We start from the raw sequence: 16,183 nt of genomic DNA, 5'->3' as shown, positions 1-16,183 counted from the left end.
GCTAGCTCTTGGTTCCTCTCCACCTGGACCTCTCTAATGGGGTTGCTTGGGCTGACCCCTAACATGGTGGTTGAGTTCTAAGAGCAAGCAGCCCAAGGGACAGAAAGTAGCCCTGAAAACTGACACACCTATAGTTTCTTGGTCAAACAGTAACAGAGCACAGATTCAAGGGAGGGGACATAGACATCCCCCCTCCTTCATTTGATGGGAGGGAAATCAGAGAATTTTAGACTCTTATTTTAAAACCACCACATGTACCTTAATCCAGGTAACAAATGTATTTCTATCCCTATCCATTTTTCAATGTTCATCTTAAATTCCATCATTGCCATGATCCCTTTTTTCATCTCATCGCTGAGTTTAATTTCCTCCTTCTTGAACCCTTTATGTACTTTGTTGGTTCCTTTTTAATGGTGCTTACCTTGCATTAATGTATTTCTTAATTTTGTGTTATCTTTGCTTGCTGCCTCTAATACAACTCTGAATCCCATTCAGTAGTGCCTTACTCCTTGTGGTTGCTTAATAAATATGTTGAGTTGAAGGAAATAAAAGGAAACTTCTTTTAGAATTCATGAATTTTGTTTAAATGTTGTAAAATAGTAATTTACCAATGGGACCTTGGTGAACTGCAAGGTGCGTGTTGTTTAAAGTTGAGAAAGGTAGGAGACAAACTAGAGTAGAAATAGATCATGAAGGTGATGAAAAAAAGTAAATGTCGAGATAAAGAACTATAAAGCAAAATATATTATTAATTTAAAAAGCAGAACAACAGAAAAAGTAAACTCAGCTCAAGGCTGGCAAGTGGTAGGTGTTATTAGCAAATTTTCTGTTTGAAGATAGCTTTTTGGTATGGTCTCCCAAAGTTAGGCTGAAATCTCAATTGCAGTAAGCAAAACAAATTCAGCTGATTAACAATCTTAATTCCATCTGGAACTTTATCCCCTTGCATGTAACATAACATATTTATATGTTCTTGGGATGAGGATGTGGATATGTTTGGGAGGCCGTTATTCTGCCTACTACACCGTGTAAGTTAGGTAATAGGCAGTTGGAAATTTGATACAGGAGTAAAGTAAATTTATTTCAGACATTTATTAAGCTCATACTTTGTGCCAGTTACCTTGCCACATCCTGAGGCTACAAAGATGCAGTTCCTGTCTATTAGCTCTTGATTAAAAAGTGTATGCACATGTAAATAATCTTATCCCACTAAGAACCACAATGAAGGTAGGCACAAATCACAATGCATTATAAATTTTGATAATAATTTGCTTTGAGAACATGTTGGGAAAGGACTCTTCCGGTTCACTTCATATGCAAGGGTAAGAAGAGAGAAACAGCTTAGTACCTTGAGGGACTGCAAATAGAGCCATATGCCCAAACAAAGAGGTTTATATGAGGAAGGGATAATTATGAAGGATTTCGTGTGAGTTTGGGACTTTATCTTATATGGAGCATAGAAAGCCACTGGAGGCTTTGCATTTCAGATCAAGTTTGCGTTTTAGAAAGAACACTTTTTTTTTTTTTTGGTAACATGGAGAATGGAGAGAGCAAGGCTGAAGACATGGAGATCAGTTAGGATAGCATCTAGTATAGGTAAGAAATAAAGGCCTGCACTCGATAAAGTTGTGGCAAAGGAGTTGAAAAAGGAAGAGATTTAATAGATAATTCAGATTTAAGAGTAGATTGATAGGACTTGACATTTAGATTTGGAAAGTGGGGAGTGGAAGGAGGAATCAAGATATCACTTAGGTTTTTGACTTGGGTAACTAGCTGGATGTTAGTGTTTTTTTTATTTTTTATTTTTTTCCTTTTTCTCCCCAAAGTCCCCCAGTACATAGTCGTATATTCTTCGTTGTGGGTCCTTCTAGTTGTGGCACATGGGACGCTGCCTCAGTGTGGTTTGATGAGCAGTGCCATGTCCGCGCCCAGGATTTGAACCAACGAAACACTGGGCCGCCTGCAGCGGAGCGCATGAACTTAACCATTCAGCCCCGGGGCCAGCCCCTGGGTGTTAGTGTTTTAATAAAGCAAGATAAGAAGCATATGAATTGGAGTGGTAGGTGTGTTAGAAGATAATGAACTTGATTTTGGATCTCTTGAGTGGGAGTTACATCCAGGTGGTGCAGTTTACAGGTAGTTAATTGTTTCATGTGGAGCTCAGGAAAAATGTTGAGGTTATAGATACAGATTAGGAATCATTAGGAAGTATAGGTGACAGTTATTGAAACCATGGGATTGAGTGAAACCAGGGAGAGAAAATAGAGTAAGAGGACCTGTGGCAGAACCCCAGGGAACATTAACATTTAAGAGTAGATGCAGAAAGAGGAGCCCAGGAAAAAGAAAGAATTATCAGAGTTAAAAGCAGAACTAAAGTGGCATCTAGAAAGTTGAGGTGTAGTAGGGATGGTATCCACTGTCATAGTCTGCAAAGGGTCAAGTAAGTAGAATACTAATGAGGCTATTGAATCAGGCAGGTTGTACAACAGAGGGAGGGCATTGTTGTCATAAAAACTGGGGTTTGAATCCTAGCTGCATCTCTAATTTTACTGAGAGTTTTGGCAAGTTACATAGCTTCTCTGTTTTGGTTTCTTCTTTTGAAAACTGAGGATAGGAGTTATCTTAAAGAGTTTGTCTAAACATTAGATGAAATTAGTAAACTCATGTAAAGCGGCAGTTTAGTTCCTAGCAGATAACAGGGATTTGTTAAAGAGTAGCTATAATAACAACAGTAATGGTGATGTTATAAGTTTGTTGGTAACCAAAGCAATGGTACGTTCAGTGGTGGGTGATACTGTGGTAGCTAAGAAGGAGGACAAAAGCCAGATTGCATTAGGTTGAGGAGTGAAATGTTGGGAGAGTTTTTCTTTTTTTCAAAAAGCTTTGCCTCTGTGGAAAGGAAGGGATTATGGAGTCATTTTTGTTAATAAAAAGCCATCAACCTATTGAGAAAACAATTTTAGTGGAGAAGAGGGGCAGAAGCTGAATTTTAAAAGAGTTTAGTATGAGTAGGATGTGAAGAAGAGTGAATGTAGACTTCAGGAAATTTTGAAAGTATAAGGAAGAGATGTTAGATGCATGGTCTCTATTATTTTGATTATTTAGAGGAATCATATTGATATAAATTTAGACAATAGAGATCTGAATTTATATAAATTCAAAAATAGAAACTCTCCTGAAGACACATCCCTGTGCCCCACCTAATTGCATCTCATAATTGCATTTATAAAGAGCCAAATTCATCCTAAATTTAAGAGTTTTCACATCTGCATATGTGAATCATTCATGGGGTTAAAGATTTTTTTTCCTTCTTATTACTAAAATCATATTTATTGAAATTTTTTTTTATGAGGCTTAGAACTAGACACAATAGTTCATAAAGCCTTGACCAGTGCTAGGGAAAAATAAGAGGATTGTCTTTGTAGTTCTTCCGATGCTCTTTAAAGAAATTTGAAACCCAGAGTGAAAAAAAAGACTTTTTAAGTTCATGTAAGAAACTGGTGGTATCAGCTAGGATGAAAATCCAGGCCTCCTAACTACTGTATCGTGTTCTTCCTACTACAGCTTAATACCAAAACAAAGACAAAACCTACCAGTAAAGAATCAGTATTTAAAAATCTGATAAATTAAGAGATAATTATTTGTATTATAGAACAGTCGCTTAAAGAATTATTCAATAGCAATCTAGAGTTATAGATTTAAGTTTTTACATAAATTGTGAATTTACACATTTAAACAAGTTCACAAATAACTTTAGGAAGGCATTTGATTTGTTAGTATCTATATTTTATTTTAATAATCGCTTTAGAAATTCTAGATTGCTTGGCTTTTGATTTATTATATTCTCTAGAACCTTTAAATGTATACTACTTCTAATAGTTATAGCTAGTTAAGTACTTTTCCTGTGCTTTAGCTGAGCTCTTTGCATTGGTTATCTCATTTAATCTTTCTAACAACCATAAGAGGTTAAGTATTCTCATTATGAGGAAGCTGAACTGAGAGGTGTCATCAACATGGAAAAGGCTGCATGCACATCTAGTAAACAGAGTGGAACTAAAATTTAAATCAAGACAGTTTGATCCCAGTCTATGCTTTTAACAGCTATCCTGTTTTAATCATTATTTTAAACTTTGTTTTCTTCCTTTTGCTTATTGTAATATAGTAGTTTTTAATCTCATTTTGATTCTATTTGCTTCATTTCAAATTTAAAAATATAGATATGTCCTTATATTTGGTGAGCATGATTTTTATTGACTCATTGGTTGATCATTGATGAGGATGTTAAGACATCCTCCAATCAAGAATTGACCTTATGGAACACTCCTTATGATACTTTCCCAGATTGATGTGGAATGCTTGGTAAATCTTTTTTGGGAGATGGCCTTTTACAATTAAATGCAGGAAATATTGAATATAACCAATATGACTACTTTGTTGAGACCTAGAAACTTTTTAGAGTAATTTTAATACAAAGCATTTGTGAATGTCAAGTAGCTAAAAGTAGATAGATCTTAGATATTTTAAATTGAGCCTACCAGAATATTTCATAACACTTTACCAAATGTAGAGTGGTATTGTATTGCTAACTATTTTCAGCTATTGATATTGTAACTCTTTGTTTCCTGCTTTTCCTTTGAAGACGATGAAACTGTTTTCTTCCTTTCCTGACTCTTCTATATCATTTTTCTCCTTTCTCTACCTAAATTTGGATTTAGAAATTATTAAGCCAAGTGTCTTTTCTGGAATGCTAGACATAATGTTCTTTGTTAACTAGTTCGTTATAGACCTCCCCTTTCATGTTAAGAGTGCTTTAATTTTCACAAGGTAAGTGCACGTTCAGAGGAAGTCTGTTCAAGAAGTAAAAGGATAATAGCTACTCTTAATATAGTCTAATAAATGTTGAACTTTTATTTATTGGGAGGAAAAATGTCATTTTTTGAGTTGCGTTTTACCAGAAAATTGGCTAAAAAGTGATTTACAATATTTGATGCCTTATACTTAAAAAAATAATTTAAATGACCAAATCTTAACATGATTTCATTGCCCTCAGTACCTTTTGCAGCATTTAATGGCTTTTCTAATGTATAACCACTTTTTAAAATGTTCCTTGTGAGAAAAAAATAATTAAGTGGCTAGCTAATTTGCAGGAGATATTCGGTTGCAATTAGTCCAGGTAAAATCTGAAATTTTGTATATAAACTGCATGGAAAATAGCCAAATATAAAGACAATTCCATTTATATAATGGTGACATGCTTGTAATTTATTATTGCAGTGGCTGGGTTAGGATTAAATTAAGAACCAATGGAAAATTAGTTGGTCTCAGTAATTATAGTTAAATGGTCATTTGAAAATAGTGTGAAAACAGTCATCTGAAATTTATCTATTCAAACTGAGCTGTCAGTTTACAGACATTATCTTATTTAATTCTCATAACAATTCTATGAGTTAAGAATATTATCCTAATTTTACAGATAAAGAAACAGAGGCTTAACGAAGTTAACCCATTTGAGGTCCTGTAGCTACAGCTCGGATTCTAACCAAACCTTTCTGACCACACAGAGCCTAGGTTCTTAACTAGTAGATTGTAGTAAACTGAAATCTGATGCTAGAGTTTGTACTTTTGATTGCAGTGAACTTTCCATGTCAAATAGAGGCCAAATCTAAGTATTTTGCTTCTGGAAGTATGCATTTTTACCAATTATGACAATTAAAATTTAACTTCTTTAGTTTCAGCCTACAGTTTCAGAATTTGTTATAATTTGATGTGATATGTAGAATTAAAAAGCTATAAGGGCTTTTTTACTTGCGATCTTACCATGAACATTCAAGTAAGATATTGGTGGGAATGGGGAATGATAAATTGAATTTTATGTCATCGAGTAGGGGATCATGAAACTTTCTGTAAAGGGCCAGATACTAAATATAGTAAACGGCTTTGAGAGCCATATGGTCTCTGTTGCAACTACTCAACTCTTCTAAAGCAGCCGTAGACAATCTGTAAACAAAAGAGCATTCCTGTGTTTCAGTAAAACTAGAAAGAGAGGCAGCAGCCTGGATCTGGCACATTTGCCAACCCCTGTTACAGAAAATCTTTAATTTCTGCTACTAAAAGATAAGATTTATTTATGATGATACATTGTTTATGCAGCGTTGAAGTCTTTTTAATTGAATGTACTGGCAAAAAAAGTTTACCCAAAAGATAGTAATAGTGTAAGGGAGAATGGGAGTGGTTTCTAATTGTAAAGAACACTTTCTCAGCATTTCTGTGACTATACTTAGATTAATTACCTCATAAATTTTTTGATAATTCCAGAATATATTTATTCACTTGTTTCTTAGAATTATCCTTTTTTGTCTTGAAAAAATATATCTGCAGTTTTCACTAATTCTGATAAAGTTTCTTTCCTTTATCATAAATTAGGAGAGATTACTGTAAAAAGACATGACACAATTGGGTGATGATTTTATGTTATTTGAATTTATTTTGAAAAGTGCTGTCAGTCGGTAGAGGTAGATGAAGGCTGTTTGTGTAAATATATGCAGTTGGGTTGTAGGTTCGGAGATGGAGTACTGTGTTACAGTCAGTTTTCAATGTGGCATTTTATAGATTTCTTAGTATAAGCAGTTTTGACCCTACAGATGTCTTCTGGTGCCACAAAACTTTATTAAATGTAAGTGATTTGTTGTATTGGCAATGTGGTTTATTGGATATTGAATCTAATATATACTTTTTATTCTTATTCTCAGAGATTCGTCAGCGCACTGCAGCTCAAAGAAACCTTTCTCCAACGCCAGCAAGCTCTAGCCAGGGCCCTCCTCCACAGGTTTCAGTATCTCCTGGACCACCAAAGGACACTTCAGCCCCTGGTGGACCCCCAGAAAGAACTGTTACTCCAGCCCTGTCGTCAAATGTGTTACCAAGACGTCTCGGATCCCCTGCTACTTCAGTGCCTGGAATGGGTAAACAGAGCACTTAATGTTATTTACAGTTTATATTGTTTTCTCTGGTTACCAATAAAACGGGCCATTTTCAGACAGTATGGAAATGGCATTTCATTTGGAAATAGCAGAGCAGTTATCTGATTAAGCAGGAGTTCCATATTCAATTAGCCATAACTCTTTACAGCTGGCACCTTGTGATACTGAAACCTATTTCTTGAGCTCATTTAACTGTTATGGCTTCTTTGTTTAAATGGCAATAAAACTTTGTGGTATTCTGTAGTAACAGTATAGCATATCTTTTTATATTCAGCTTTAGAATGGCTCCAGATTTATATAAAATGAGGATAGAAGAGAACACTTTTGGAATATATTCATGCTTTTTGCTAAACTCTTCCCATATATTTTTAAACCTGACGATTACTTAACCTATTTCAGGAAGAATATTCCTGCATTGTGATGTATACTACTACTATTGTTAATATGGGCTGGTAGATTTTTCTTTTTTTAAGCTGTGGAACCTTAGTATTTTCTGGCAGATACTTTAACATAAAGTTCTATTAAATTAACATACTGCCTTTACTGCTGTTTCACTCCTTTGGATTCTCTTTTTTCTGTGTGGCAGCTGTCTAGGGAAAGATCCCGCTTTTAAAGTGTAATGGATTCTGTAACCCTGCAGCTTTCTTTTGGAGTATCTCTGGGCTGTGGGAGTCTGTTGCTTCAGCAGATCACATTATTTTATGTAGATTTCCATGTCAGGTCCTTGAATATGATAGTCAACTATTTATCTTATTTTCAGATATTTAATTCTAGTTTAGATTACTTTGGTATTTCATGACTAATTACTAACATAATTTATAATGATTTTGAGGCCAGTCAGTATTTGATATCAGGTATTCAGCGCACTTATGTAATAGAACCAATAGGTAATATAAATGTTACTATTACAGATTTTTTTTCCCTGCTTTTCCTTCAAAAAAAGCTACATAAGATATTAGAAAACTAGAAACATATTAATTTATAAACAAATTAAGGAAGCTGGCCACAAATGAAATGTAACTTTTAAAATGAAACCATAAATTTTAAAGTAGTTATTGAAAAAATACTTTAAAACTTGACTTATAATGATGTCCCTTAAGGCAGCTGTATATTATGTGAAGTTGAGAAAAATTAAATTGATTGAAAATTATTCATCTTTCAGTTATCTGTATGATATGAGATACCCATGATTTGAAAAGTTCTTAGTTGTTTAATAAAAAAACTTTTTTTGTGAAAATGCGTGAATTATATACATTTGTGTAACTAGTTTTAAAGAAATAAAAGTTTTAACAACTTAAAGTAATAAGAACTGTATTGCCCATGTAAGAATAGGTTACTGAAGGAACATGGCCTTAATTTTGTGATCGTGTGAATAGAACATATTTTACTAAAGTTTTTAATTAGTTTCTGTGTAAAAGACTTTGTATTTCAGTTGTACAGTGCCAAAAATATGAATCAGTTAAGTGATTTCTTAGAGAGAAGATTAGCAATTCATTTTTTCATTATGCCTTATTTGTGGAAGAGAATCAACTTAATGTGTATTACCACAGGGCTCCCATATGTTTGAAAATTAATAACCAGCAGGTACTTGATAATTTGCCAAGCTGTGTAAAAATGACCAGTATTCCTACAATGATTGCTCTTGATGTTTGTATTAATTGCTGTTATTCATAACAGCATGGATTCAAAGATGTGTTATTTTAAAAGTTATTAATATGCAAGGAGTTTAAGATATTTTTATGAAATATGTTGTTTTATGTATCTAGATTCCTTTATGGACATTTTCATTTTAAACATATAGAAATAAAATACTCCAGCAAAAGTTAAGTTGGCTTAAATGCTTTCAAAATCTAATTTGGCATGCTAATTCAAGTTGAAACTTTGATAATGAAGGATGACATTTAATGTCTGTATTCAAGTTTATTTTTTGATGATAATGATTGAATGTTGTTAGTACAAGTAAACCAATAACTGATGAAATCTGAAAAATGTACTTGATTTGTAATACTAAGAACTTATTCTAGAATCTAAATTTCATTTACTAATAGCCATAATTTTGACATTATTTGCCCTTTTTAGATGGTAACAGTTTTTAGGTTTGTGATTATTTACAAAGCAAATCTTTTTTTCTTATCCTTTAAAATAGTGATATGATATCGCCACCCTAAAGCCATTCTTGAATCCTTTAAAGGTTTTGTCACAGTCATTTTGAAAGCCTTGTATCCTTGTATTGCAGGGCTTGTTCCAACAAGGCCTCATTTTGTTTCGGGGTTTTCTGTGAGGTCTCCGTGTAAACCTCTGTTGCTGCTCATCTTACTTTTAAGTTCATCCTGCCTTGTTTTACAAAGGCAGGCATCACGAATCTTATTTATTTTATCCTCTCACTTTTTTCTCAGTGCTCTCTTCTGTGTTGTCTCTGTCCAGAGTATCTTCTGAAAACAGTTCTCTTTCAGTTTTCAGAGACTGAAGTTACAATTCATAAAGTTTGAATGTGTAACTCTCTATTTTTGTTATTACTGTTTTGTATGATATAAACCATTAAGTAAATTCTAGGTTATTCTTCCACTTCTCACTCTCCATTTGTCTCTTCTAATATTGCCTAATTTATTACATGAACACAGCATCTCTCTCCATTTATGTAGATCTTCTTTAGTTTCTGTCAGCAATGTTTTGTAGTCTTCACTATATAGGTTTTGCACATTTTTTTGTTAAATGTACATCTAATGATTTCCTATTTTTGATCGTATTGTAAACGGTATTGTTTTATTAACTGTTTCCAATTATTCATTGCTAATATATGTAGAAATACAATGATTTTTGTATATTGAGCTTATATCTTGCTAAACTCACTTATTAGTTCTAATAGCTTTCTTGTAGATTCCATAATATTTTCTACATCGACTGTCAACATTCTGAATAAAGACAGTTCTACTTCTTCCTTTTTAATGTGGATCTCTTTTATTTCTTTTTCTTGCTTTATCACACTAGCTAGAACCTTTAGTACAAGGTTGAATGAAGTGCTGAGAGCAGGTGTCCTTGCCTTATTGCTGATCTTAGGAGGAAAGCAGTTACTTTTTGACCATTCAGCATGATGGCAGCTGTTGGTTTTTTTGTTTTAATAGATATGCTTTATTAGGTTGAGGAAGTATCCTTCTATTCCTAGTTAGCTGAAGGTTTTTATTGTATGGAGGTGATGGATTTTGGCAAATGGTTTTTCGCCTTTATTGAGATGCTCATATGGGGTTTTAGTTTATTTTTTTGTTTTAATGTCTGTTCATATAGTGAAATACATAAACCACCTTGCTTTTCTAGGATAAATCTCACTTGGTCATGTTTTATTTTGTATATATATTGTTGGTTTTGGTTTCCTAAAATTTTGTTAAAAATGTTTACATCAATTTTCCTTAGGCATATTGATCTGTAGTATTTTTTTTTCTTGCAATGTGCTTGTCTTATTTTGGTATCAGAGTGGTACTGTCCTCGCAGTATGGGAAAGTTTTCCCTCGTCTTCAATTCTGTGGACAAGTTTACGTAGAATTGATATTATTTCTTCCTTGAATGTTTGGTAGGATTTACAGGTTAGAGCCTTTGGGTCTGGTATTTCCTTTGTGGAAAAGTTTTTTTTTTAAACTAAAATTTCAGTTTTTTAAAAGAAAGACTACAGATTAATATCCTTCATGATCATAAATGCAAAAATTGTATGTTATTTAGTATCCAAATTTGGACATTTTCCTGATGTCTTTCCGTTGCTAATTTCTAATTTAAATTGTACCATGGTCAGAAAACATACTTTGTATTATTTGAATCTTCTTAAATATACTGTGATTTGTTTTATGTCTCAGAATATCATCTGTCTTGGTAAATGTTTTATGTTCACTAGAAAAGAATATATTCCTTTTGGGTAGAGTGGCTGTAAATGTCAATTAGGTCAAATTGGTAGTAGATAAGGTTGTTCAAGTCTCCTATATCATGTCTGATTTTCTGTTTGTTTATTCTGTCAGTTATTGAGAGAAAGCTGTTGAAATCTCCAACTATAGTTGTGTCTTTGTTTCTTTTCGTAATTCTATAAGTTTTTGTTTCATGTGTTTTGAAGCTCTGTTATGATGCACATATATGTTTTGGATTATTATGTCATGAATTGTAATGTTACTGAATTGACTCCTTTGTTGTTATGAAGTTACCCTTTTTATCTCTGATGATATTCTTTGCTCTAAAATCTTCTCTGCTTGATATTAATATAGCTACTCCAGATTTCTTTTGATTAGTGTTAGTATATTTATATATTTTTGCATCATTTACTTTTAACCTATTTATGTTTAACGTGGGTTTTTTGTAAGTAGTATGTATTGGGTCTTGCTTTTTTATCCATTCTGACAATCTTTACCTCATAATGAGGATGTTTTTTTATCCATTCTGACAATCTTTACCTCATAATGAGGATGTTCAGGCCACGTACATTTAATGTAATGATTGGTATGTTTGGATTTGAGTTTAAGTTTTTCTATTGTGCTATTTTTTTTCTATTTGTTTCATCTATTCTGTTACCTTTCTCCTCATTTTCTGTCTTCTTTTGGATTGAGTATCTTTTATGATTCCATTTTATCTTTTTTTGTTGCCTTGTTAGCTATATTGCTTTTTTTTGTGTTATTTTAGTGGGGTGCTTTGGGGTTTATAGTATATATCTTTAGTTTATCACAGTTCACCTTCAAGTAGTATGATACCAATTCACATATAGTTAAAGAACGTAACAATAGTATACTTTCTCCTCTCCTGGCCTTTGTGCTGTTGTGGTCAGAACACTTTGCTTCTACATGTTATGAACCTCCAAACGAATTATTATTTTTCCTTTAAGCCATCAATTATCTTTTAAAGACATTTAAATAATGAAATTTTTGTGTATTTACCCACATGGTGACCATTTCAGGTACTCCTCTTTCCTTTGTGTAGACTAAGCTTCTGTCTGGCTTCATTTTCCTTCTGCCTGAAGGACTTCTTTTAACATTTCTTTTTAACCACTAGCGCAGTTCTGCTAGTGATGAATTCTTTCAGTTTTGTATTTCTGAAAAAGTCTTCATTTGCCTTCATTTTTACAAGGTGTTTTGACTAATACAGAATTCTAATTTAATGGTTTTTCCTTCCAGACTTTAAAGATGCTGTTTCACTGTCTTCTGGCTTTCTTATTTTCTGATGAGAAATCTACTGTCATTCTTATCTCTGTTTCTGTGTGCATATATATCTTTTTCTGACTGCTTTTAAGATTTTCTCTTTATCACTGATTTTAAGCAATTTGATTATGGTGTGCCTTGGTGCAGAATTATGTTTCTTGTGCTTAGGGTCTGTTTATATTCTTGGATCCGTGGGTTTATAGCTTTCATCAAATTTGGAAAATTTTTGTGCATTATTTCTTTAAATATTTTTTCTTTTCCTTCTCTCTCTTCTTTTGGACTCCAGTTATATGTATATTTGGCTGCTTGAGGTGGTTCTACAGCTTGCTGATGATTTGTTCATTTAAAAAAATTTGTAGTCTTTTTTCTATGTTTCATTTTGTATGGTATCTATTGCTTTGTCTTCAAGTTTATTAATATTTTTTTCTGTAATGTCCCAAACTACTATTCATCCCTTCTGTGGATTTTTCTATCCTAGACATTGTAGTTTTCATCTGTAGAAGTTCAATTTGTGTCTTTTAAATTTTTTCCATGTCTCTACTTAACGTACTGAATCTCTCCTCTAGATTCTCAAGCATATGAAATATGGTCATAATAAGTGTTTTAATATATTTACTAATTCTATCATCTCCATCATTTCTGGATCACTTTGATTTTTCTCACTACAGGTTGTATTTTCTTGCTTTTTTTTCGTGTCTAGTAATTTTGATTTGAAGCCAGACATTGTGAATTTTACCTTACTGGATGCTGGATGTCTTTAAATCCCTATACAAAACTCCTCTGAATACTTACCCAGTGACCTGTGTGAAGTTTTCCACCCTGACTGGTGGCAACATGCAATACTTTTGGCCCCATATGAGCACCGTTGCCTTTAATATTCGGGGGTAGTTCTTTCTCTGTCCTCAGACGCATGCACCAATCAGTACTCTGCTGAATAGTCTCGGGGATCCTCTGCAGATCTTTGGTGTTCTTGCTCTCATCCCTGGTACTCTTTCTTATGAACTCAAGCTGCTTTGGCTTCCCCAGAGTTCCAGCTTTATCTCCTCAACTCAGAGAGACTGATGCACTTCACCTGGGTTTACCCTCACTGAGCTGCTGGCTGGAAACTCTCTCTAGGCAACAAGCTGGGGCAATTGTAGGGCTCATCTTACTTGCTTTTTGTCTCTCAGGGGTCTTTATCCTGCATTGCCTGATATGCAGTGTCTTTAAAACTGTAGTATCATATATTTTGCACAGTATTTTAGTTGTTTTACGTTGGAAGGTAAATCTGACGCTTATTACTCTATTATGGCCCAAAGTGGAAGTCTCCTAATTTATTATTACATAAGCTGTTAAGAGTTTGGGCATTTTTAAAATTAGTTTGTGCAGAACCCAGCATAGTTTCATTTCTTAATAGATTATGTTGGTGGTTCTGATATAATAGCACATACTTAAACATATTTTTTGTAGTGTAGTATTTTTCATGAAAATTTGGATGGTCTATAGAGATTTATAAGGATATTATTTTTGTTTTGTTAAAATATTTTAAAAGTTCTGATAAGCAAATATAGTTCTTGGTAACTGAATTAAAATTTAAACGTATTTTGTACATATAAGTTTTGTATGTATTTATTTATTTGCTAGGTCTTCATCCTCCAGGCCCACCTTTAGCAAGACCCATTCTCCCCCGAGAACGAGGTGCTTTGGATAGAATTGTTGAATATTTAGTTGGTGATGGTCCGCAGAACAGGTAATGTTTACTAGGGTGGTAGATAAATGAAAACGAAGAAAGAGTTTGTTGGTCAGAGAGTGTGTGTGTGTGTGTATGTGTGCAGATGCACTAAATTTTCTATAGTTTTGTGGCTGTTGTTTCCTAATTTTAGAACATTATATTTTATAGCCTTGTAAAAGAGTATGTATTCGATTGTTTCTCAGTAGGTGTTCAGATAAAGTATCTAGATAAAACAAAGAAAATACATACATATATGTGTATATATATAAATAAAAGACAGAAAAAATGTTGTAACCTTACTATATTATAACCTACTATAACATTATTTTTAGAGAAATTGAATAATTTCATTGAAACTTTTAAACTTGAAGAAAACACAAATAGTGAAAACTTGGTAGGTTATAAGAAGATGTCAGTACTGGACTTGATGATGGTGATAATTTTAATAACATGAAGATAATTTACATGTATTTGCACTTACAGTTCTCAAAATGCCTTTCCAATATTATCCTATTTGATCTTTACAGTAACTCTAGGAAGATAGATATGATATGAGCAGATAATTCTCATAGTATAGACTTTTAAAAAATTCTTAGGGTAGTAGAGTAGATATTTGATAAGGTTATTGGTTAATATTATCATTTTAATAATGGGACTAGAATTTAATATAATAAATGGTATGCTGTTCAAACAGATAGAATGTTGTTTGATGGGACCAAGTAATTTGTTAAATACGTACACAGAGAACAGAGAGAGTATATAAACAGAAAATGAGGAAGATGTCTAAATGTAACTGGGATAGATACAGGAATCATGATGTACAGAAAGTAACTTTTGGATTGTACTAAAAACATTAAATTCATTTCTTTAGTGCAAGACTTCTCCGAGGTTTTAATAATATTCATTGTGAATCCCTAAGGGGTTCCACCTTTTCCAGTCCTCTCTGACCACAGATTTGGAGTCTATCATCCCCAGGAATATATGTTAGGAAATTCTGAAATTTAAGTATTCTGTTATCAAATGTGTTTCTGCTAACTTAGTAAGTATATATTCATTTGACTGTTACTTATTTATTTTTAATTTGACATATAAATTATATTTTAAAATGGTTGAATTTGTGGCTGTGGTTATGTTTAAAGAGTATTGTTTACTATGACATATTTAGCTATGTTAAGATATAAATTAGCCGTAATGGCTGAAAGCAGCCTTTCCTCTGGGCTTCGTCTGCATTTGTAACTGGCCTGTTCGTGTTTCCTTTTGGTGCAGGTATGCCCTCATATGTCAGCAGTGTTTTTCTCATAATGGCATGGCCTTGAAAGAAGAATTTGAATACATTGGTAAGAATTATGGGGCAGTTAGATTTAAATATTTTACCCTTAAATATTTTTTCTATGCCAATCATTTTATTTTAGCGACTGTCTCTGTACATATTGTTCAGGCATATTGTCCTTATTTAGAACACAGAGCAAAGCAGAAAAGATAGCTAAGGTTTTTCCCTCATACAATGTACAACCTCTAGGCTAGTTATTCTCAGACTTCACTGTGCATCAGAATCACCAGAAGAGCTTTTAAAAATTATGATGCCCAAGACCCACCTGCAAAGGGTCTCCTTTAATCGATCTGGGATAGGGTCTAAGCATCAGCATTGTTTTTAAACCTCCTCAAATGGTTCTCAAATGCAGCCACTATTAAAAAATATTATACTTAATTAATTATGCTTCTCAAATATGGCATACTACATTTTCTTGGGCAAATGAGCAAGGTTCTGGATTTTAAAATACCTAATGATTCTTTTGACTAGAAATGTAATTTCTATAATACATTTACATCACTATTGTTCTGCTATTAGTTAACTTGATATATAACTTACTATCTTTTCTGCTTTAAAATTAATATTCTAATTCTAATAGTAATTAGAAAATATACTTTAAAATTAGCTTTGGTTAGAACACCTGCTATAATGTTATTAAAACCAATTTCACAAGGGATAACTAACTTTTCAAGGGTTCTTTGACTATTTACAAAAGTGATCCTGAAAGTTATCTGATTAGTCCTTGAATTTTCTTTGGTTTCTGGTTTTATTTTTTTAATTCTCTGCAGCTTTTCGATGTGCCTACTGTTTTTTCTTGAATCCTGCAAGAAAAACCAGACCCCAGGCTCCGAGACTTCCAGAGTTTAGTTTTGAGAAGAGGCAGGCAGTGGAAGGCCCAAGTTCAGTTGGTCACTTGCCCTCAGGAAGTGTGATTTCATCAGAGAACCAGATCAGTGAAGGTATGAATATGTTAATTAAGAAATTTTGTCCCCTAATAGTGTTTGCTATTTAACAA

At 33.2% G+C, this 16,183-nt stretch overlaps 1 protein-coding gene across 6 annotated transcripts in view; it reads left to right on the top strand.

Moving 5' to 3' along the window:
• The window catches only part of LNPK (lunapark, ER junction formation factor), a 66,817-nt gene that overhangs the window by 40,906 nt on the left and 9,728 nt on the right, over positions 1 to 16,183 (top strand). For all 6 annotated transcript variants that reach the window (XM_070242037.1, XM_005601601.4, XM_023622035.2 and 3 more), the window contains 4 exons: positions 6,750 to 6,962; positions 13,769 to 13,874; positions 15,123 to 15,193; positions 15,957 to 16,127. In XM_070242037.1, the coding sequence (XP_070098138.1) occupies positions 6,750 to 6,962; positions 13,769 to 13,874; positions 15,123 to 15,193; positions 15,957 to 16,127 (561 nt within the window). The remainder of the gene's footprint in view (positions 1 to 6,749; positions 6,963 to 13,768; positions 13,875 to 15,122; positions 15,194 to 15,956; positions 16,128 to 16,183) is intronic.

This window comes from Equus caballus, chromosome 18 (assembly GCF_041296265.1).
Source record: "Equus caballus isolate H_3958 breed thoroughbred chromosome 18, TB-T2T, whole genome shotgun sequence".
Taxonomy (NCBI): domain Eukaryota; kingdom Metazoa; phylum Chordata; class Mammalia; order Perissodactyla; family Equidae; genus Equus; species Equus caballus.
Note: the sequence above shows the minus strand (reverse complement) of the source record. Positions and strands in the feature narration are given on the sequence as shown.